Source organism: Astatotilapia calliptera, chromosome 19, assembly GCF_964374335.1.
Source record: "Astatotilapia calliptera chromosome 19, fAstCal68.1, whole genome shotgun sequence".
Classification (NCBI taxonomy): domain Eukaryota; kingdom Metazoa; phylum Chordata; class Actinopteri; order Cichliformes; family Cichlidae; genus Astatotilapia; species Astatotilapia calliptera.
Window position 1 is genome coordinate 14,316,265 of NC_137440.1, and position 23,746 is coordinate 14,340,010.

A 23,746-nucleotide genomic window follows, 5' to 3' on the forward strand; every position below is an offset into this window, starting at 1 on the left:
AAATTAAAAAGAAGAAGAAGAAGAAGAAGAAAGTGTAAAATAATTTGAGAAACTTGAAGGTCAGAGCAATTTTTCACATTAAATGTACTGTTAAAATGTTTTAGAAGTTCAGACGTTATTTATGATAAGGCTCTGGATTAACAAAGCAGTTAAAACACAAAGATGAGCTCAGGCAGCTCAGAGAACCACAGCTGAACATACTCGTAATTAAACTGCATCTAGGAGGCAACACTAAAACAACAACTTCTGACAAGCCACTGATATGTCAGACACCATTGTTTTGTTTTACTTCTGCACTGGGACCTGCTGTCTTCGCACACTGTTTTTGCTTGAGTCAAAAGGACAAGAGCCAAAATAAGCAATCACAGTAACAACTCGAGAATGCTACTGTCTTGGCCACATAAATTTAAAAACAGGCAGAGTGTGCAGGTACATTATGGAAACAGTATTAGGTCTCAGTTTTATTTTCACAGTGGGAGGATTTCTTAAGTAAGCCATCTATTTATGTAATAAACTGAATCAAAACAGTGTGGAGACACACTGGCCTGTCTAAAAGCATAAATACAAGGCTTGCAACCTGATTAGGTTGGCTACCTTTTGAGGAAATTGCTTGCAGTAAAAAGAAAACATAATAAAATTAACTGGCTGGACAGGAGCCTGTAAATAGTTCTCACTGAGCACTAACACAACCATGTTTTAGAGGGCTTTTAAAGGTGTTTATGGAGTTTATACTTAAACACTCAATCAACTGTTTTGATAAGAGTACATTTTGCAAAAGTTGTTCACTTTACAAAATTGTGATTAAGAATTAAAAAAAGACACATTTTTAAAGAAAACATTCAAACTAATAGAAAAGAAAAACACTACCACCTGCTGAATTATTAAAAAAGAAAAAAAAAACATTACAATGAGAGAGAGTGAGGATCAATACAGTTAAGATCAGACAGGAACAAAGCACTTCGATTAAAACGCTTGGTTTCTTTTTAAATAGCTGCTAAAATATTTAATCGACAGGCTGAACAGAAGGAGAGTTTGCACGTACTGAATGTCAGGAGTTATCCCCTCCAGCAGAACGATGTTTACCCCTCCTATGTGAGCCGATGCGCACGTCTCTGTCATTTTCTGGTGCAGAATATCTGCAGGCACAACAACACCAAAAAAGAGATCAGATCAAACAAACCAAACTTCTACTGACCAGGAACTTCCCTTTTTTTGCACACCTGCATCGATCTACTTTGGGACTTTCTAAAGTTTCATATCGGATCTTTCCTACCATAAAAAAAGATGGAAAAATCATTATCTCTGTCAAAATCCCTGCCTAACCTTTCATCTTCTCCTTCAGGGTGAAACTTCCATGTATCTTCTTCAGTTCTGCTTCCATGGTCAGCCCGCCGATGTCCGCCTCCAGGTGTGTGCGGTTCACCATGCCGATGCCGAACACGATGAGCGTGACGTGCTGAGGCTCGGAGCTCACAAGGCTGCGTCGCCTTCCACCCGCACCGGGAGGCTTGCTGGGCGTGTTGGGGTCCTGCTGCTCATTCTCAAATATCACTTTACAGAACGGCTCTGAGGTGTGACGTCCCGTCTCTGTGAATTTAGATTTACACGTTACATTAAAAACTGCTTCTGTACTTTCACTTATAAAATCGGTGATGACAGATGCACCACTTTTTTTTTTTTTTTTTTATTAAATTGGGAAAGTTTATCCTCCCACTCCGAAGGAATGGTCACTACTTCATAGCCTCCTCTGTTACAGCAGTAAAATATTCTAGTAGGATAAACTGAAATAGGCGTGTCACAAACAGGAGAAATGAATGAAAAGGTGTTTATAAAACAGTGATCATGAAGGAAGTCAGTCAGATTTGCAGAGCATAGTGTGCAGATTATAAAACAGTAACAACCTCTAAAAATAAAGCGAAGAGTAAAGCATAATGAAAAAGACACAGTTAAGCTAAACAACTGAAATGTGGAATTGGATGTGTGCTGGAAGCTTTTTTCCACCTGAAAGGCAGTTCTCCGGGGAGCTTTTCTCCAGGATGCCAGTGGGATCGGAGATGAGGGAGTAGAAGTTGAGCAGCTTGTACATGTTCTGCCAACATTCTGCTGATGGCTCGCTCTGCTCTGACACTGTGATGGAGTCCGAGTCATCCATCTGGATCGCCATGTGGTCGGCCACGTCACGGGACCCTTTCCGTGACACCTGAGGGCATTACGCAATATTCCAGATTATGAAACAGAAAGTAGACGTGCCACAATATGCATCGTGGGGCTGAAGGGTAAATAAACAGGCCTGCTGACTCATTCCTTATTTTATTACCCCGTTGTTTACTCTGACAGTATAGTTATGATGCAGTAAGCTGTCACGACAGAGCCACTTAATGAAAGCTAAAAACAGACACTTGTGAAATAAGTGTCAGGGAGGTGACTCAGTTATTTCAGGAGAGTTCCCCAAGAGTGGAAAATACTTCAAATGTATCTCATACATCATTTACTTTAATAAAAATCTCATTTAAAAAGTGCTTAGTGCCTCAAACTTCAAAGCTCATATTCCAACTTCTGAAACAAAAGAACTTTCACCAAGTCAAACATGTTTGCAAGAAGATTTCTAAAGTTAAAAACTTTTTTGTTTTTTTGAAAACAAAAAAATATTTCTTACTGAAACATCACAGATGTGTTTAAGATACTACTGTCTGTTCTGAGAAAATCCTATAATCTTCTGGCTCCCTCTAGGGTTTGTGTGGAGGAAATGTCAGCTGCTGAGTGAATTTAGTGATTCTACTGGTCTGGACAGGTGCGCCTCACAGAGCCGTTGAAAAGGCACAAGAGGTTTTCATTTAATTTCATCACAACCATTTACAGTTACTGCGCAAAGTCTTCATTATGTTTGGCTCCTCAAAATATACACATTACTTTCTATCCATTGTGATATTTTCCCATCTTGTCCTGTCATGATCATCGTTACCTTGGAGGTGCGTCTTTCTGAGCGTCCGAGGGAGCTGCGTCCTCTCGGTTCCCTTCTTCCCAGCGTGTCCATGCCCGATGGAGGTCCGTTTGGAGGTAAACCACCAGCATTTGCGGCTCCCCCTCCTGATCCTCCACCCACTCCTCTCTTGCTCTTCAGAGTCTGGGTTCCGCTGCGGCCCGCCCCATTCAGGCTTCCACGGGAGCTGCGGCTGAAGTCCGACGACCTGAAGTGGCGATACGGCCGGGCCTTGAAGGTGGGTGTCGGGGAGGCCGAGCCGGCGGTGTAGCGGCTCAGCTTGATGTCGGTCTGCGTGGCCTTGATATCATCGATCATGGTGCTGAACTGGTGGATGAGGCGCACCAGGGCCATGTCGACGCGCTGGCTGATGGCCTGGCAGGCTGTAGTGAAGTCACAGTGGAATGTATTGTAGTGGCGGCGGTTGAGGTCGTGGAAGGAGAGCGGGGCTGCGGTGGGGCCCTGAGGAGCGCTGGTTGACTTCTCCATCACCACGGCATTCACACTGAAAGTCTCAATCAGCAACGCTGGCTTGAACTCAAGGGGAGGCAGGTTCACCATGCCTTGCCTTAATATAGAAGAAGCACAAAGGGTTAGCAGATAATTTCATTAAGAGAAGAAACCAAGGAAAAAGGCTTCAAAAAGCCAAAAAGCAGGGATGGGTAATGCAACATGTGCCTGTCGTGTTTTAGGACAGTTTTACCTCCTGGATCGCTTGTTTTTGCGCTCCTTGGTGGTATCAGAGTCGGCAATGTCTGCTCTGAGGCACTCGAGGTTGCCAGAAAAAGACAGGTGCTCTCCAAAATACATCTTATAGCTAAGCGGAGTGGTATCTTGGGCCTGGATGCCTGTGTAGCTCAGTAAAGGCTTAAAAACAACCTGAGGGGATGAAAACAGACGATCAACGCACAGAAAAGAAGATATTTTTGTAGACACTTAACTAAAAGCTTTCTATCCGTCTGACATCTGCGTATGAAATTAAAATAAAACGGTGAAATAAGGAAATGGAAAGCCCAATGAATGCCGAACGGTATGAGACAGGTGACATTTATATTAACACAGAATGATTCCTTATCAACAGACCCGCTCGATATTCAGCTTTTTCTAACTCGATAAACAAATCGGACTAATTGCAAATCAGTGTGAATTAGCTTTTATCTGCTTTAACGGCATCAACATAAAAAAGCCTAATTTAAAAACCAATTTCTGAACCAGTTCTAAAACTTATCAGTGAGCAGCAGATATCACACAAACTACCTGACTAATTCATGTCTAATTATAAAGTGTAAAAACAGATTTAGAGACAAACCTGAGCATCAGCCAGCTGAACAGCAGCTGGACACTGGTTCCCCTCTTCAATGTCGGCCATGTCGTCCTGGCTCGTGCTGTGCTGGGAATGCTGGGAGTGGGTCCCATCGAGGGTGTTCTGGTCACTGGACAGCACTGTGTTGAAATCTGAGGCCGAAGGGATGGTGGGCAGGTTACACGTCCCACCTGAGGGTGTTTAGCGCAGGTTTAGGATCCACGTGGATTAAGAAAAGCCGGCACACGTACAAGCAGCAGTGAGAGAGCAGAGCACTTTACCACTCCAGCTCCTCATAAAAAACATGTTGGAAAGAATTACACAGACAGCAAGAGAGAACGTTAAGTGCAACTTTACAGCCATTTAATGCACAATTTGCAACTGTAAACAGCCACATCACACTTACTTAATTTGTTTGTGAGAAACTGCTGCAGCTAATTTGCTGTGCTGTCATTGGCTCACACTTGGGTGACTACATAACGACGAACTTAATCATCTTTGGCACAAATCCGATCATTACACACTTACAAATGTATCCACAATTGCGAAGGTAACAAATGTTTTTCAGTCATTTGCATGGCTGATTCCAAGTAATAAACTGCTATTAAGAGAGAGTGAAACAAAATGCAGAGTGCTGCAGTTTGTAGCTTAGAAGATGAGTGGGAGTACAGGGTAACAGAGCGAGGGATAGAGCGGTGTTGTGAGGAATAAGAGAAATTTCAGGTCACTAAACTGAGAGTGTGTTTTGCAGGAAAGTACCAGTGAGGAAACAACATGAGCTTTTCTTACACAGCTTCACGCTGAGAGAGGCTAACAGGCTACCACATGACTTGAGGTGTATAGACTTCAAGACTCACAAAACAAAAAGGAGTCCTAGTACCACATAAAAATAGAATAGTAATAATCAGAGGTGTGGACTCGAGTCACATGACTTGGACTCGAGTCAGACTCGAGTCATTAATTTTATGACTTTAGACTTGACTTGAAAAAATGTTGCAAGACTTGTGACTTGACTTGGACTTTTACACCAATGACTTGGGACTTGAATTGGACTTGAACCGGTTTACTTGAAAAGACTTGATATTTTACCCCAAATATAAAATTTAACATGCATATTATATAGAGATTGAAAATGTGACGTCATTCACGGGTAGAACCGCAAAGGATTCTGGGAACTCGTGGCAAGCGGCACGCAGGCTTTCAATTAAAATCAGTCACACAGCGATAAAAAGAAACACAAAAATGTCAAGAAGCTGTTGTATTATTAACTGCAATAGCCGGTCGCATGACAGCCACGGGAAGCCGACGGGTAAAGAGATCGGTTGTTATCGGATTACGTCGTTGAAGAGAAATTGTTCGAGCCATGTTTCCGAAGTAACAAAGACGCAACGGGTGGCCTGGATTGCAGCCATTCAAAGATCAAATATAACGTCCCAGAACACTCCAGCTCACAGGTTAGTCTGCTCCAAGCATTTACACGAAGGTCAGTGTTTTTTAGTAGTTAATACGTCATTTTCATAACATAATTAGTGATATAGGTTACAAGCAAGTCTGGCGCTGAACAGAAATTGTCGCGCTATGCTCCTTTATTTATTGTGCATAAATAGTGAATTGTCCTGACACAATATTGCGTTTCGCTTCTGTTATTATGGTACATTGACAAAAACATATACTTTTATTCACAGGATAAAACAGGTTTTTTGTATCACTAATTGCCCAGTGCGATTACAGACTGCGGTAAAGTGAGCCGTCATTTGTGAGCCGCGGTCAAGCCAGCCGCCTCCTATCCGTGCGGTGATTACAGCATACAATATTGTTGTCACTGCTACATTTCTGTAACGCTACCAGAAATTATTTCCACTACTAATTAATTACCGTTGAGCTCAAAGGTCCTATTAATAAACGGTTAAGGAATGTGTATTTATGACGACGATTTGTGAGACTGGTAAACTTATGATACGTACGATGGTCTTTCGTTCTACACGGTGCATTTCAAGGTCCTGCACCCATCCGTCGGTAAACTGTACCTGGGCTTGTTGCAGTGACCTGAAGTTACTAAACTTCATGAGTGTATGCACTCACTCCAAGAACCGTATAATTATAAATATGCATATAAATATGCTAAGATGAGATAGCTGACTTCATCTAACTAGCAAATGTTGTCCAGGCTACGTTGGTGATACAGTTTTTTTTAATGTGTATGATATTTTTGTCATGCGATTTTAAAGCCGGTCCTACAACCGCATCCAAGAATAACATGCAGCTTATCTCAGAACTGTCGGTGAAAATTATTCTTGGAGCTAGGTTTAATTGAGCTGCATTTTAAAGAGGTGCAATTTCACAATTTGTGTATATTTTCTAAGTTCACTATTTTGTCATGTGTTGAGAAAAACACAGATTTTAAAATTACATGGTCTAATATTTACATTTAGCATAACTGCAACATGCTTTTTTTCGGTTTTTTTTTAAAGACTCGAAAGGACTTGAAATTCAAAGTTTCAGACTTGTGACTTGACTCGGACTTTTACACCAGTGACTTGAGACTCGACTCTGACTTGCCTGACATTACTTGAGACTTGACTTGAGACTTGAGGATAAAGACTTGAGACTTACTTGAGACTTGCAAAACAATGACTTGGTCCCACCTCTGGTAATAATAATCCTTTAATTGTCCCACAAGGAGAAATTTGGTCTTTCCAATGTGAAGGTTTTGAAAATACCTGAAATAGCACCAGTGGTACAGGTAAAAAGACAAGACACACTGGGGGCAGAGCGTCTGTCTGTATCTTATATATAACTGTTATACGGGTTCATCTTGGCACACCTGATTACAGCCCCTTATCTACCCGAACAGAGGCATCGTTACATCCTTCCTCAGTAAAAATCTTTACTCCGGCTCCTACTACATCCATCAGAGGACGCTTTTTAGTCGCATCACTGACATTTCAGTCCTACATGTGTTCTGCACTTTGAGACAATGATGAATTCACACTGACCAAGTGGATGTTGCATGCCCAGGCAGCATTTTAATCTAAACCACACAGAGCATTTCCAGTAGTGAGAACACTTGACTTGGATATCTGTTGTGTACTACATGTAAGAAATGGCAACAGGGGCCTGGGCCCCGCCTTGTTTTTCTGATACGATCCAGAATTCAGGTGTGAGAACCGTTTGAGAGGCTTATAAGAACAAGACTAAACACAAGAAGAGACTAGCATGATGAATTTAAATTAATCACTCTAATTGGTGGGAATTCACAACTTTGGAGAGGCAAGAGACAGTAAAGCCTGATGGAGTTTTTAAGAGAACAACGACTCGTACATATAAGATCATGGAGGCCATGTCTTCCACCCTCATCCAAATATAGGTCACATCTGGCTTAAAAAAACTAAAAGACAAAACAAAACAAACAAAAAAACAAACAGCCAGAAATTCAGAGCTGAGGCTTCAGAAACTGTGTAGAGCCTTTTCTCATTTCATTTTAGTCTCCAATAGCATGCCATACTTTTGTAAAACAAACTGGTTTCTGTCTTTTTTTTTTTACGAATTTTGCAGACTTTTGTGCTAATTTTGCAAATCGTGCAAACCAAAAAGGGGATGCAATTTCCAATTTTCTTTCATTGCAATAAATCAAAAATATCTCTCTAGTATATATGAAGGTGGTCTGGATGGCTAACAAACTAATGGGGGGAAATCACAAACTAGCTGCTAGTCAGCTAATTAGTTCAACAACACCATCAGCACAGCACTCAGTGACTACTTAGCCCTGACCTCCTTCTGGACTGTTATCTGGCAGCGGTTGGTACTGGTAGCAGGGGTTGACAGAAGAACCCAGTGAGGCTACTGAAACAACATTACAGAAAACTTTGAACTGTTACCGCAAGAGTGAATATGTTAATAATTGTTTTATCTATTCCAATATCATCATAACAAAAATGCATAAAATAGAGCATTATATAGCAAAACAAAATCATCCTCTATTAAGCTCATTGTGTCTCACCTGTCTGTAGACTGTTGTGCTGGGAGCGGTTGACCGGAGACTCCTGGACTCCAGCCCCCGTCTTGTTGCTCACAGCGTTGGACATCCAGTTGTAAAAGCTGACAGAGGAGGGCTCCGACAGCAGCGGGTGCTCAGTCAGCATGTCTGTCCCTAAACAAGGAGAGATTGAGAGTATATTGCATCACGGAACAGACTACAAAAACCTCGACATTACACTTGGATTGACTGCTGTTCATGCATAATTCATCTTTTACAGTCAGCACGTGGATAATGCGTATAAGGAGGTGTTTCCACAATGTTCCCACTTTCACACCTTAAAAACATATTCTAATCTATTTTTTACAGCTTTTATTTCTCATCTTTGTCCTTCTTGGGTTTAAGTGAAAATCTCTCTCTCTCTACATATTTGTTCACAGTGAGCTGGTGGCGGATTTAAGAGCACGCCGCAGTTTATTCATTACTGACATTGCTGAACAGCAGAGGTCACTGTTGGAACAGAAATGCAACTAGATTGTTTGAAGCTGTGATGAAAATCAAGTTCAAGCTAATGATCGACTTTTACCAGAACCTTCCCCATACTGCAGTTAGCAGCGGTACAACAAAATAGCAGTCGAGTGCGAGCACCTGTGCGAGTGAGCGAGCTGCTCTTGGTTGCGGTGGCGGCAGACGGCTCGTTCCTCTGGGGCGTGCCCTCCAGCAGATTGTGCAGACTCCGAAAGCTGCCCGTCAGGTTGCTCAGAAGGCTCTCCTTCCTGGGGCTGTCCTTGGCTGGCAGGCCTGCGCGGCTCACATGGGCGGGTGAGTCAGCTGCTGTGTCACCGCTGGTGTAGCTCAGCGACTGGTAGGGATGCGAACCCTGGGTATGACAAATGTACAGATTGCTGAGAGGAGTTTGTGTTCACACTATATAATTTTTTCCTCAAGCTGCCAGAGCCCGTTCTAGTTCAGCGACAGGTGGGATAAACTTCGTCTGGCAACATTATGAACATGGCTGAACCTAAAGCTGAGGTAATACTTTTTAGACAAAAGAGCCGAGTTGTCTAAAAAAGAAAAAAAATACTGTATAAACACATCACACTTTAATTTAGGAGAGAGGAAAATGTCACCTCGTCACTCAGTGTTAAGCTCTAATCCCTCCTGGCTTTCCAAAAGCAGAATCACCTTCATACCACAGTCAAGACAGCACAATCAGTCTGCAGTGGAGAGCTACTACCTTTGCAAAGTGTTTATGTAAACCAGACTATCATTATGCAACCTTGGGTTTTGAAATGTCAGAAAAAATAAAACCAAAAAACAATGACTCTCTTCAGAGAGTCATTGAATCTCTCACGACAACCTAAAATTCCTCATTTCATCCAACCGACAATCCAAACGTGTGAAATCCACAATCTCTGAAGATTTTTTTCATTACAAGAAAGTACGTCCATCAGTTGTGCATCGTCCATCTTTACAGCCTGCTTTGTATACGAATGCATGACATAAAACCGAAACTCATACCTTTATTCTGAGCACAGACTCGTTGTGTGTATGCGACTTGGAAAGTTTCCTCATGATCTCCACTCCGCTCACAGGACCAGAGTTGGCTTCCTTCGGTGGGGGGCGGCTGCATGCTACCTCCAGCAACATCGTGTGTTCACTCACTGTGGCTTAAAAATAACAACACAAAATAAAACTCTGAAAAAAAAAATCCTTTAAAGAGGTTGAACAGTCTGTCACTCAACCCCAGAGCTCCTTTCAGCAAACTAGTGGTATCAGTCTATAACACATCTTTGCAAACACTGACAAAGTAAAGGTCAAGAGTTTCACAGCCCATCTGTGGCAACAGATGGGTGCCTCACAATATTATTAGCACTGTGAAAGCTGTAGTTTCCCACCTGCATCGAATTCAAATTCAGCTCCATCCGCGCTGGTGTCACTCTGCAGAGCAGCTCCATTGTCCAGTCCCAAAATTGTGTCACCCTGGTTCTGCTGAGGCTCCTTGGGTTTGGTAAGCTGGTTGGGCCTCATCAGACCAATAGCCTTGAAACCCTGAGTTACCACGATGAATTTCATCCACTGCCTGGCCAATGCTACCAAACCTTTCTTTAGAGTGACCAGGGCTGGAACCCCATCATTCTGGGGTAAAAGGAGAGGAGAGATCAGCGCCACTGTTTCACACTCACAACAGATTCATTTAAATAATGCAGAGAAGACAAGAGAAAAGAGACGTTTGAGGCTACACTACACATGATCATGTTATGATCCTGCAGCAGTGCAACAGAAGAGAAGGGCTCGTACTAACCATAGTAGCTTCCTCTATGACGGAGTAGTCAGCTTGTTGCAGGTAGCGGTGCAGGATGTTACAAAGCATGCAGGAGGGGTTCTCGTGGAGGTAGCGGGCTCGTTTGGTCACGCGGTTGTACTTGCTCCTGATCGGGATGTGGATGCTCTTTTTCTGTTGGGGATTGAGAAATAAATAAATAAAAGCATCTGTTGCTGGGAATTATAACTGTTTTAAATGTTTTTTCCATTATATTAAGGTCACTTAAGAAAATGTTTTGAAATAGCAATTCAACCAGGAGACCCTACACTCCTGATGTATACACATATGTGCTCCTAACCTCCAGAGCCTCGGTCATGATGCAGCCCATGACTGCACAAACACGTAGCGTGCCCTCCATGTCCAGTTTCCGAAGTGACGATTTGAGTTGGTCAATGGGAACCAACCAGGCGCCAATGGCAGGTGTGGCTGTGCTGAGAAGATTCAACTGCCTATAAACACACACAGACACAACAGTCACCTTAATAACCACTGCTCATTACAACCAAAAATATAATCAGACTTCTGCAAAGTTTATAGGTTAAAAGGCACTGCATTTAAATTAATATGCCTGCAACTGCAAGTGGTTAAGAATTGCTTTGTTTCTTTATTTTCTAGTGCAGATGCCAAGCACAGTAGGCTAAATAATGAGGAAATTCACAACTCAACTTAAAACTAAAAGAGAATGACTAATCAGTTTATCGTGCTTCAGACAGACGATGATGAAAAGTGGCTGACGTAAAGAAAAGAGCTGGTGTGATTTTAATACAGCTTTTCTGTACAGTGTATAGTCATACAGGCATCACAGAGCCCTACCTGGAGATGGCCTGTGAGGCGGACCGCACATTGGTGGGAGCAGCAAAACTGAACCAGATCTCTCTAATGGTCAGTTTCATGCTGCTGGAGTCAGGCGGTGGGGGCATGAGAGGAAGGTCTTTCTTCAGGTCGTCTGATTCGACCCCTTCGTCCTGCAGAGCAGAAGTGAAGAGGATTTAACAGGAGGTAATGGATTTATGGCTCTCCTCCATGTAGAGCTCCATTTCCTATCACAGATCATTTTTCAGATTCAATAAAATGTATGCAAGGTTGTTGTATCTTTTTTTCTCGTGGGTGAGAAATAAGTTTGACTTTTTTTTTTTTTTTGCACATATCTGAACATTAATTTTATTGTTTTAACTTTCATGTGAGCAAAACAAATCTGAATCAGACTGTTGTCCATTAAAGACAGCAGAGCTTTTGCACTTTTTTATGACACTGTTAGCTTGTTGCCTAGTTGTTCAGGATAAATTCTATAGTGATGATACATATCCTGCGAGGAATATGGAAATGAACACTTATCTGACTTTGATTCGGAGCATTAAAATGATTCTGACTGAAATCTATTTTCAGAAATAAAGCCCCTGTGAGGAACCTGCACAGTGCTCCACTCCCTCTTCATCAAGAGCGTGGGGGACAAACTGTAGATACATGTTTTTCACAGCATTTGTTTGTTCCTGCGAGTCTTCCATAAGAAACGGTGCAACAGGATCCTACTGTTTGCTTTTTTTGGTTTATTTTTTTGCCAGATCGGAGCTGATGGCACTGCAAAACAGTGTTTGATTCTGAAGCAAAGTCAGACTGATGCGTTTTTTGCCAGCTTCACTCGCTTTTCGGTCCTCGGGCTGTTTCATGCTTCTGCAGAAAAATTTAAGCATCACATCTGGAAACACCTGTCGGCTGTGAAAATTCTGCCTGCCTGCTCAAGCAAGATGAACATGTTGTGTCTTGCTGTTTCTCACACTTCTGCCTTTTAGATGAATATCTCACTTCTTCAGTAACCTCATCTTTTCAATGCAGCTGCCCTTCAACCCCCTTACAAATGCATTATTGTTACAGTTTATGATTTTGGTTAAACTTCCTGTTATGCTGTTTATTACCAGAACCACTTTGGTATCACTCTTTATTGTGCAGTGGCCTATATCTTACTGTCATGGCAATTAGTCGTTTCACCCTAACCAAAAAGCCATCAGAGTTATGCTCATTTTTTTAGCCACTTCACAGGTTAGAAGACTTTCTGGTTTCTCACCTGGTCGTCTGAGTCTGAGTGCTCATTAACATCAGAGGCTGGACTGACAGCATCATGTGGGAGGTTGTCATCAGACATATCAGTACTATAACCGCTTCCTGTCTGAGAGCCGGTTGAACCGTTGGACTTTGACATTCCTGTCTTCCCTCCTGCGTCTGAGCGCCCCATCACACCGAACGCATTGTAAAGAATAGCTCCTGACTGACGGCCCCCTGCAAAACAAGTGTAACACATTTATAAATGGCTACAGAAAAGCCGTCATCTAAATCAGAATATTCAGATTTCCAGGAGCAAACTTAGTCAGGATATATGTTTAAGGAGCCTGCATTGACTTACCTTTGACTGTGAGATTCTCAATGCCACATTCAAACATGATCCAGCCCCATTTCTCCAGAGATGCGGCAGAACGGCCCAGATCGCCTGCTGTTGCCTGGGCATCAGTTTCATCCACCAGTGAAAACTCCTCCATTTCCTCCAGGCCAAAGAGAACTTTGGACTTCTCAAAAGGAATTGCTGTGATAGCACATGTGCCAATATCTACAGCTGAAGAAGAAGTAACACAACTATTAGAAAATGCTACAAACCTTATAAAAACAACATGTGCTAAAATCCAGCGAATCTTGATAGCGAAGGTCAAATAAGAGCAAATCTTTCCACATCGTTACACAGCGTTGTAACAAAGAGGTTGGAGTGATGTTCAAATAAGACTTCTGTTCTGCAAAGCCAACCTGTGGAGTCCAGGCCTCGGAGCTGGCTGTGGATTCGGTGGATATTAAGTCTTGCAGCAATCTCTTTGCCTTTCTCGATGCCAGCGTTGGAGCGCAAAGAGCCCGAAGACTGAGGCTGCATCTTAGTGGCTGAAGCGTACTTCTCAAACATGACAGAGGGTCGGCCATGCTCTGTGGTGTTGGGAGTCTCTTCTACAATTCCCCTGAAAGCACCAGCGGAAAATGTGCATGTTAAAAATCTTTATAATGTAAATTTAGTTGATTTCATACTCTGCACATCTCCTGTTTTTAATCAAACAAAAAAAATCTGAATTAGGTTGAATTCTTAAATCTTACTGACCTAGCACTCCTAAAAAATAAAAAATAAAAAAAATAAAAAAATTTTTATATATATATATATATATATATATATATATATATATATATATATATATATATATATATATATATATATATATATATATATATATATTTTTTTTTTTTCTTTTTTTTTTTTTAAATTTATTTATTTATTTATTTTTTAAAAGCAATCCAACAACCAAACGTGATGGAGTGTGTCAAACCGAGCGTGTCAAACGAGGATATTTGCCCCGGGCATACACACTCCAAAAAGCTTAGTCACTGTAAGACTGTAAGCACACAAACACATACAATGTCATGACAAGAGCTGGAGGCATTACCTGTTCATCCTGAACTGGGTGGCAATCCTGTCAAAGCATAGTGCCACTAGAGACACATGTGTGACACTCTTACTGGAGCAAGATGGTGACCCTTCCTCTACAGAGGCCTGCAGGAGGCAAAGGTTCACCTGCACATAAAAGACAACAAGAGAAAGAAACACAAATCCAACTTGAAGTTAAATGCTGTGTGGGAAAAACATTGCTCTTCAAAATCAAACATTCAGAAATACTTGTGTCCAGAATAACAAGACAAAGTATGATAGTAGTCATTTAAGTAGTCATACACATTCCATTCAGAGGAATTGTAAAATGCTTGTATAATCTAATGGCGTCTGAAACTTCGGAAAGGGCCATGTTTCCAAATCTATAGCTCCACAGTAAAATGAAAATAATAAACAAGCAGCTAAATAACACTAAGCTGTTATTAAAATACTCCACATTAAAATCAGAAACTACTGCATATTCATTGTTTCAGTATAAAGGGATCTAGTAGTGCTCATGATTCTGTGCTTGCTCCCGACCCCTTGTGGCTAGAGCATATTTTTTAGGACAGCCACTGGCCTCTCATTATTCTGGGTCACAGGTCTCACCTTGGGGATGGACACGTTGGCTTGGAGGCCCTTGATTTTCACATTATCTGGTTTGACGGACAGGTCTGTCTGGCCATGGGAGATGTTTAGGGAACCAGGGGTCGTGCCCTCCGTCTTGGACAGCTTATGCTCCTGCTTGCCTGTTTGGCTCTGTGCGGATCCAGACCCAAAATAGAGGGACAAGAGTCAACAGGCAATAAACTCCGCTTCTACTCACTTTTAAGCTAAGGCAGAGATTTTATTAAATCTCTCAACATTTTAAATGTTAAGCTGTTGTTGCTCTGCGCTGTGACTTGCTGTACTTACAGACTCAGTGACGGTAGATTTGCTGATCTGATAGGCTTCATTGAGGACTTTCCCGTGCAGGTCATCCAGAATAGCTGCTGGGTGTCGGATGCTTGCAAAGTGGGCCATGGACTCGATGTACCTGAAACAAACCAAGTACACAGAGCTATTAGAAAACTTCTAGTTTTATAGAAAGAGTTGATACAAGTTTTATCTATCTGCAAAAAACTGTAAAGGCTCCAAACTGAACAAGTGATTAATGTCTTTTAGAACATTTCCAACCCAGTGCTGCTGGCCTCTGGCAAACTAAAGATTCCCACTGCTAAACAATCAAGAAAAGAACCAGACTCTGAAGCTCTGTCAGCAGAATTTTAGATCCAAGTTTCATTGTGCAGAGGGATTAAACTGGCTTAAGGTCAAATCTTAGCCTCAGGCTAAAAATAACCGGAAACTAAGAAAGTGCAGTGTGAGAAAGAGTTTTTTGGCAGTCATGAGATTATCTTTATAATCTGGTTTTTCAGACCAGTATTAAAAACCCATTTCTAAAGGAGATGTGGCTAATGAGGCAGCCTGACAACAGAAATGTTCCAGGCCAGCTAACTCTGTCTGATAAGCGTCGTAACTACCTGTCCAGGGATTCAGCCACAAGAGGTGTGAGCACCACGTTGATGGCTCCTTTCACCTCCACAATGGCAGTGGTTCTGGTCTGAGCTAGGGGCTGCTCCAGAGACCAGTCATCTGTGGTTGTGTCCTCATCTGTGTTCTCCATGGCCCTCTTATCCAGGGGTGTATACGGGGTACTGTAGAGATATGAAGAAAGCTTAAAGCAAACATAGAAGAAGCTGCAACCTCAAAGGACTGCAACTTGTGTGTTGTAGAGTATAATTAGTAATGGTGGCTGACACATTACTGGCTGATAAAAAGAAAACAATGCCATGAAGCTGAGCGGCAATACAGTAACTTCATAATTAAAAGTTATTGGAAAAATCTATGATTTTAAAGCAAAAAAAACAAACAAAAAAAAACCAAAAAAAAAAAAAAAAAAAAAAAAAAACAGCCCACACGTTCCTATGAGAATTTTTCAACTGATAATGATGAAGGTCAAATACCTGTTGTTCTCACCCATCAGCTGAACACCTCTGTCTAACAGCAAGCTGGCTGAGAGGCCGTGCTTTATTACCTGTAATGTATAAGAAACAGGCCCATTCTTAAACTGATGGTCTGAGTGAATAATGGACATAGAGGCACAATGCCAGCATTAACAGCATTACAGAGGAAATAATACATGTGGACTGAGTCAGTAATCTCACTACATGAAGACTAATACTATTAAGATAAAGACCTTAAAGCTTGGGATGGAGAGCTGGTCAAAAGAGCCAGAGCTCTCCTCGCTGGTAGGCGTGTCCAGATCAAGGGGGCGATGCAGCGAAGACTTTGAGGTTCTTTTATTGGTGGGTTGTTTGACAGACCAATTTGAGACCTAGCAGAGGTAAAGTTAAATATAGGGATAATAATCAAATCATAATGTCAGGCTATAGATGAATGAATTTTCCATCAGAATTTACCTGGTAGTGGGCTAGGTAGTTCTGGTAACACGCCATGACGTGAGGCTGTCGAGTTACCGGGCCCGGTTCCGCCATCTTTTCTGCCTCCACTGAGCTTTCCTCCTCCATTGCCAGGGCTGAGACAAAGGAGGCCTGAGATGTGTGGCTGGGCAGGGGCTGAGGCGGCAGTGGAGGGAGTGTAGGAGGCATCGGCAGAGGACGTGGTTCAGTGATCAGCTCCCCATTGAGAACGTACGTGAGGGGACCCTCAACACTGTGGTAGATGGAGCTTCGGCTGTGGCAGGACAAAATATGAATAAAAAGAACTTAAATTAATTTGTCAAGTGATTAAAAAGATGTCAGTGTTTTGGTGCAAAACGGTCTTTCATTTCATCTAAAAGCAAAAATCCTTTGAAAGCTTAGTTGTGAACCAAAATGTTGAGAACGTCCGTGTGCAGTTTTATGCTCTTGAATTCAGCTTTATGCTTTCATAGTTTCCACGAGTGAAACTTTTCACGAGAGCGAATTGATTATTTATGTTTTCGTGGACGCTGTATCAATCAAAAAAAGCGTGCTGAAATCAATGCGAGGGCAATTTAAGGCAGCAGAGAAATGAGGAGGTAGTTTCAGAACGAGAGCGAAATCCAATTTGCGAAACATACCTGCAGTGAGTGGCTGCCGTGGATCAAACATCTCATTTGTTCAAATCCCCTCCATGACGTTCAGCCGTGCATGCATGATTGAATCGCAGTAATAAAATAAAGCTGCACCGTATTCAGCTTCAGGCCAAGTTGCTTTACACATTGATATTTGCAACTAGTTTGGTATTAAAGATAAAAATTGCATAACACGGTTCAAGTATTCTAACTCATAGTTGAATCGAGCCATTTTACAATCATTGTAAAGATTGAAGGTCTTCTAGTTACTTGTTTTTAAAAGGTCTCTGAATTTGCTTCCAACTCCAGCTACCTTCAAACTTCAAGTGAAACCACTCATTCTCTTGGTGTATTTCAACAGAGTTTGAATCTTAACATGTACAATATATATTAAAACAAATTCTTTACAACTGCTCATTATTATTATTTAAAAGGGGCAGCACTTTGAAAGAAATGCAGCAAGGTCAGAACTTTTCTAAACAGGTCATTAATTCATCTGCTCTTAGAGAGGAGAAATGAGAGACTCTTTGATGTTACTGTGAGCTGTCTTCAGTCTACCATCTCCTTAATCCCCATGCTTAACCTTGTACATGATCTGACCATGCTCTTGCTCTCAAATTTTCAAACTCTTTAACTTTGAGAACTTTTGCAAGCTTCCCTGGGGCTTAGCGACATTTGGAGAATATTGCACGCTCCATTTTCTAAAGTATGTCATCATCTCATCTGACCTGTAGTTCTCCATGTGATACGGTGGCTGCTGAGGCTGCTGCATCTGCTGCCTCCTCTTCTTTTTGCGTCCTGGGTAAGTCCCCGGTCCCTCGTCAGCGCTGCTGATTGGCTCAAAGTCCTCAGCAGCGGAGAAGTAGGCCTCGCTGTCGGCCACTGACATGCTGGAGTCGGCAGAGCGGTACTGATGGAAGGTGTTCGAGTCCGCTGATGGCGTGAAGGGAAAGGAGCCGTAGCTTCTACGCTGATGGGGGGAATCCAAGACGTTCTCATCGCTGCGGGAAACCTCGCTGCTGAACTGCACGCCTCCAGACAACACCGGTGGCGGCTTATCTGTGAAAACGGCCGCCGACAGGCTCTTGGTGCTGCCCAGCCGACCAGAGTGCACAGAGGACTGACGCTTGAGAGGAGAGCAGAGGGGTGAGCGCACTGAGGAGCGGTCCTGGGAGCTGTTGGGTGAGACCGGTGATACTTCTGGGACTTCCCCTAGGGTGCTGCAAAGAAACCGGGGAAAATGCAGCATTCAGGAGGCATGACAGGAAATATATAGAGGGAAAACTTCAACACTTTATATCTAATACATGAACATAACTAGAAGAGTTCAATATTTGGGGTTCAGAATTTTTGGACCACAGTAAATTGCATGAATGTGCTACTCACTCAGCAGGGCTTTTGCCATTCATGGGGAACACGCGTTCCTCTGTGCTTGGCGAGGGGGAATCTCTCTCTCCTGCCAGTAAGGGTAAGGCAGCACTGGAGGAGCTGTTTTCTTCAGAGGAAGAGGCCGAGCTGTGGGATCGTTGGGGCACCTGGAGACTCAGGTGTTGCTGACCATGTCTCTCAGGCAGCTCAGGAGGCAGACAAGGAGAGTGTGTGTCTGTTTTCAGTCCAACCGCCTTCCCTCCTAAATGAGAGGGATTAAAAAATGTATGTACATCAACATATTGCTTATCTAAAACACCCTCAGTCATCGAACCTTGGACAGAAAAGGAAACGCATTCTTCCTGCAGGGTCTTGTTTAGTCAGAGAGGTTCCATTTCGTTTGCTTATGAATTAAAAAGATTGCAATTATTCTTTGTTTTTTTCCTTAAAAGGAGAGTCACTCTTGTTGATAGTAGAAAATAAAGAATAAATCTTACCATCCACTTTGGGCGTTTCCTTTGTAATGATACACTCCCCAGGCTGTAGCAAAGATTGGCCGTAACACATGTCTGACTCGGTGCTGGATGAAGAGAATGCAGATGAGGAGGAGGGCATCAGATCTTCTAGCTTGAAGAAGTCCAGCCCCATGTTGGTACCTCCAAAGAACCTGCAGCCACCGAGGCAGCCACAGCGGTTCCTGTTTCGCTTGTTCCGAATGCTGGCATCCTCTGGCCACAGGAACCAGAGTCTGAGGAAAAGAGGAGTGAATAAAATAAGAGAAATTGAGTAAATAAGAAAAATAGTTTTGGGGCTCTCTTTCTTAGTTGAAAAAAAAAAAAAAAAAAAAAAGGGGGTTTCTTTCCCTGCTGTACGCCTGATTTTATCCAGTCATTCATACTGGGACCTTGACAATAAAATGTACCTGTAACATTTACCTACAGTAATAATACACATGCTGGAATATAAGACTGAAAACAAAGCACTTCACTAGCACTGGTTCCTTAACAGATTCTTAATTATTCCATTCAGAATCACAGCAAGTGACCAAAACTCTAGTCTGATATCATGTTTAATGAGTCAGGATACTGTAAATGACGAAATACAATGAACAACATGTAAATGAGTTGAATAGCTTCACAACTGTCTCAGTGACACATTCTAGAGGAGTGTGATTCAAAGTGTGAGTCAGTCCCCCTCTGAAAAGAAATGTCAGCTTTTACATTCTCCAAAACCTGCAATTATTACTGGTCTCCCATTTATCTCATGGGTGCTAGTGACCGCACTGCTGGAAAGCTGAGATAAAAAAAAACAAATTTAACTTTTTTCTTTTTTTAAATAGTGGCTTGGAAAACAAAATGCTTAGATTTGTTTTCTTCTACCTTTTGGTTTGAGCATCGTGCAGTTCCAGAAATTGCCTCTGCACTTCACATTTGGCTGGGTGGTCAGCAGCCAGGGCAATATCTGCCGTGATGAGGTTCAGGTTGACTGCACCCGCCTCCAGCCAGACAGAACGTCGCAGCAAAGGCGGCTGACCGAGACCCAACGGCTGACCCGGACCTTGACCCTGTCCAGCCGGCTGCAGCCTGGTCACTTCAGCGTGTTGTTGTTCAATGTACTGCCGGATGTTTACATCCTGCACCACAGCGCTGATGCCCTCGCCCACTGCCTGGTTGTGCAGGTTACAGTTGGCTACACGAATAATGCCCGTCTGGAGGTGGGGAAGAAGAGAGAAAACAGAGAAGATCCTCAAAAAGTATAGAAAAAGAAACATTCTGAAGTTAAACAGTTATAGCTTCAGAGTTTTGGTTTTTTCACGCTCATTACCTTGATACTGGCAGCACAGCCATGCTCGACAATGAAGAGGTCAACTCCATCCATGGCCAGGCGGGTCATGGTGTACTTCAGCTCCTCGGATGTGCGACAGTGACCGGGGAGGCAGCTCAACTGAAAGACAACCATCATTTAGTAGCAGAAACTTTTGAACCTTTACTAAAAGCCAAGCTGCTGTTTAGTGTTAGACTATGCTTTAAATACTGCTGCACAGCCTGTAGACACAGTGGCTTAGACACTAATGAGGGCTTTTAGGCAGCATTTTCAAAAATATCCTTGTTAGTATTCGTATACAGACAAGACACTTTGTGAGACATGTTCCATCATTTTATACATCATGGTGCTGTGTATGTACAGCTGTTCCAAGCAGATAAATAGATACGGGTTAGACTTTTTTCTCAGACTTTGTTTTTCTGTGAGAAAAAGTGCACTTTCTGAGTCATGCATCATTAAAGAAAGGCTCAAAGTGGTCTCAGTTTATTTTCTGGTCTCATTTGAACATTTCATTTCACAAAGGACAGCTCGGACCAGCATTCAAATCTCACAAAAAGCAGCCATCAGCCATAATGATCTAATTTAGCAGCTTCCAGTAAGCAATTCAGACACACGACTGCTAACTAGTTCAAACCGGAGCCTGACAGCAGAGAAAGTGAAAATGTGTTTAGAAATGAGTCTCAAATATCACGCAGTATTTCATTGTATGCTGTCTGGCTGCACCTTGGCATCGCAGATGCGACGATCAACACCGTGCTGGCAGATGACAGAGGGCTTGGGTTGTTCTAGCTGGAACTCCCGGGAGAACACGTGGAAAAGGAAAGTCTTAGCCCACTCAATCATGCTGGCCACCTAAATAATCACCACGAAAAACAGTAACAAGAAAATAAAATAGATACAGTGATTACGGGGGTTTGAAACATGAAAAACATTACAGCACAGCACACTCTGACAAGCTTTTAAGTAAAAATTTGCACATTTCTTTAAAATTTGCAAACGCGGGTTTGATTTCTACTGTACTGGTGTTTAATTCCAGTTAATAAAACAGACTCACACACCTGTGGAACAGTGACCCTCCCAGTGAGCCCCCCAGCCTGCATATCAATAAGCCATGCATACTCCAGTGTGTCACTGCCCAGAGGAAGGCCCTGAGCGGAGAACATGGCATGGGCCCTCATCTGTAGGCCAGACAGACTCAGGTGGCCGTCTCTCAACACCCCATCAGCTGTGGGACGCTGTCACAAAAGAAAGGATTTGCACTTACAAAACCATCATAAATTGATATGACACGATGCTTTTTTTTCCCCCTAACGTGTAACCTGTGACAACGTTCTTTAATAAGCCTCCAGATTTTCCGTATTCCAGATTTAAAGAGTGCATATTATCTAGCCAAGGGAGGGAGATGAAAACACATTCTCTGTTGAGGATTAGTGAAAGTTATTAACTCAGCAGCAAATAGGATCTAACACAGCTAAAGATTACAAATTCTGTGCAGTTGCACAATATGCAGCTGCTTATGTAAATATGCGGCTATAGCAAGCGCGATTCACATTATGCAACATCTACAGCAGCTTTTATGGTTTTTGAAGGACTGAATTGCCCTTTCAGCCTAAATTTTTAAAAAAAGTCAGTTTGTTTTTTTATTGCTGACTCAATTAAAATGCAAAGCCATATAGTTGCTTGACTTAAGTGGTTTCAAGTAATATCTGAATAAATTCAAGTTAATAGCAAAATTGCACTGAAAATACTACAAAACACAACTGCTGTCAGTTTAAAGGAAAGAGTGAAGAAATGGCAGAATTTGCTTAAGTTAAAGAACTTTGGCCAAATGTGATTAGTATGAGAAAAGTAAATTACACCAGCACCCTGGACGTCTCAGTTTATTGTCCACATTTGGGTAAACAGCTTTTGAAAAACACCTTCCAGTGTGGAGATTTTCACAAACTCAGTTTCTGCATTTACATGTGGACATGACAAACAAAGACTTACACCTCTCCTTATCTGACATCAGACTTTGCACTGTGTTACTGCTCCATCAGGCTGCCAATAGGCCAACATTTCTTAGGGGTTATATCATCACCTGTTGTTTCCTTGACAGAACTTGACAAAGGTGTTTGGATTTTCATGAGGACAGAGATTCTTAAACTAAAGCTGTATATCTATGTTGTTGTAGTAGTAGTAGAAGTAGTAGTAGAAGTAGTAGTAGAAGTAGAAGAAGAAGAAGAAGAAGAAGAAGAACAAGAAGAAGAAGAACAAGAAGAAGAAGAACAAGAAGAAGAAGAAGAAGAACAAGAACAAGAACAAGAAGAAGAAGAAGAAGAAGAAGAAGAAGAACAAGAACAAGAACAAGAACAAGAAGAAGAACAAGAAGAAGAACAAGAAGAAGAACAAGAAGAAGAAGAAGAAGAAGAAGAACAAGAAGAAGAACAAGAACAAGAACAAGAACAAGAACAAAAAAACAAATAAGTGTGTGGACACTAGGGCTGTGCGATATGACCAAAATCTCATATCCCAATATAAGACATCTATCATCCCGATAACGATATAAATTTTCTGTAAATATTTTAAAATATTTTAAAAACCACAAAGGTAGACATGAGTTGCATAGTATTCACCAACCAGTGATTAAGATCTACTTAATGTATCGAATTAGCCTGTTGTGACGATACTTAATCTTAGCTTGTATAAAAACAATCTGAAGGTTCAGCTGAAATACTGAGAAGTTGAGCAGATGTGCTCTAATGCTGTTTTAACTTCAGTTATTCATTTATGTTTACTCACTATAGCTGCATTAACATGATAAAGTGTAACTCTGTGCTCTCCTGCAGGACAGCCCTCTAAATAGGAATGTGGTCTGGGAGTCCAAAAATAGTGTAGCACTAAGATGCAGGTGCCTTGCGTCACTGAAAGGCGTAGAGGGAGTGAAATAGAAGAATTGTTTGCTGGAAATACACAAAGATGGGACTAGAAGTGTCTAAGACCAATCAAATCTAGTCTAATACTTATATATTTAGGAAACTCCATAAATCACAGGAGCCCAGCGTCAGCAGGAAGGTGAGTCTAATACCTGGTAGTTGTCACTGACAAAGATGTGAACAGGGGACAGGAGCAGCTGAAGCTTTGTCTCCTTGTAGCCCTTTTTCATCTCAAAACACAGCCGCTCCAAGAAGCCGGATGGAGCTTCGGGACCCTCGCTGCTGCAGTGCTGTAGAGCCCAGATACAGTAAGCAAACATACTGAGTCATCAGCACAGACACACACTGATGGAAACCTACTGATCAAAGATAATTAATGTATATTATCGAAGGTATACAATCTGTCTACCTGATGCAAATTTACATTCTTCCATTTTTCTTTTACCAATTAAAACACAATATTTAGTAACTGATTACTATACTTTAAAAATGGCTTATTTTGTTCGTCT

The 23,746-nt window shown here is 42.0% G+C and overlaps 1 protein-coding gene across 11 annotated transcripts in view; it reads right to left on the bottom strand.

Annotated features, from left to right (window-relative positions):
- Window positions 1–23,746, bottom strand: part of kiaa1109 (KIAA1109 ortholog) — an 86,460-nt gene that overhangs the window by 39,320 nt on the left and 23,394 nt on the right. For 6 of the 11 annotated variants that reach the window (XM_026152435.2, XM_026152442.2, XM_080293649.1 and 3 more), the window contains exons 21-52: window positions 23,390–23,527; window positions 21,381–21,557; window positions 21,046–21,174; window positions 20,323–20,442; window positions 19,878–20,206; window positions 18,996–19,246; window positions 18,517–18,760; window positions 17,859–18,350; window positions 16,496–16,769; window positions 16,273–16,410; window positions 16,040–16,110; window positions 15,557–15,730; window positions 14,952–15,072; window positions 14,646–14,795; window positions 14,056–14,183; window positions 13,376–13,578; window positions 12,984–13,190; window positions 12,648–12,859; window positions 11,399–11,550; window positions 10,884–11,034; window positions 10,565–10,717; window positions 10,158–10,398; window positions 9,781–9,929; window positions 8,908–9,139; window positions 8,284–8,433; window positions 8,055–8,126; window positions 4,290–4,474; window positions 3,684–3,859; window positions 2,963–3,548; window positions 2,002–2,200; window positions 1,324–1,587; window positions 1,043–1,136 (exon numbers count right to left, since the gene is read on the bottom strand). In XM_026152435.2, coding sequence (XP_026008220.2) covers window positions 1,043–1,136; window positions 1,324–1,587; window positions 2,002–2,200; window positions 2,963–3,548; window positions 3,684–3,859; window positions 4,290–4,474; window positions 8,055–8,126; window positions 8,284–8,433; window positions 8,908–9,139; window positions 9,781–9,929; window positions 10,158–10,398; window positions 10,565–10,717; window positions 10,884–11,034; window positions 11,399–11,550; window positions 12,648–12,859; window positions 12,984–13,190; window positions 13,376–13,578; window positions 14,056–14,183; window positions 14,646–14,795; window positions 14,952–15,072; window positions 15,557–15,730; window positions 16,040–16,110; window positions 16,273–16,410; window positions 16,496–16,769; window positions 17,859–18,350; window positions 18,517–18,760; window positions 18,996–19,246; window positions 19,878–20,206; window positions 20,323–20,442; window positions 21,046–21,174; window positions 21,381–21,557; window positions 23,390–23,527 — 6,362 coding nt within the window. The remainder of the gene's footprint in view (window positions 1–1,042; window positions 1,137–1,323; window positions 1,588–2,001; window positions 2,201–2,962; window positions 3,549–3,683; window positions 3,860–4,289; window positions 4,475–8,054; window positions 8,127–8,283; window positions 8,434–8,907; window positions 9,140–9,780; window positions 9,930–10,157; window positions 10,399–10,564; window positions 10,718–10,883; window positions 11,035–11,398; window positions 11,551–12,647; window positions 12,860–12,983; window positions 13,191–13,375; window positions 13,579–14,055; window positions 14,184–14,645; window positions 14,796–14,951; window positions 15,073–15,556; window positions 15,731–16,039; window positions 16,111–16,272; window positions 16,411–16,495; window positions 16,770–17,858; window positions 18,351–18,516; window positions 18,761–18,995; window positions 19,247–19,877; window positions 20,207–20,322; window positions 20,443–21,045; window positions 21,175–21,380; window positions 21,558–23,389; window positions 23,528–23,746) is intronic. The other 5 variants (XM_080293650.1, XM_080293648.1, XM_026152443.2 and 2 more) reach the window with 2 other exon arrangements.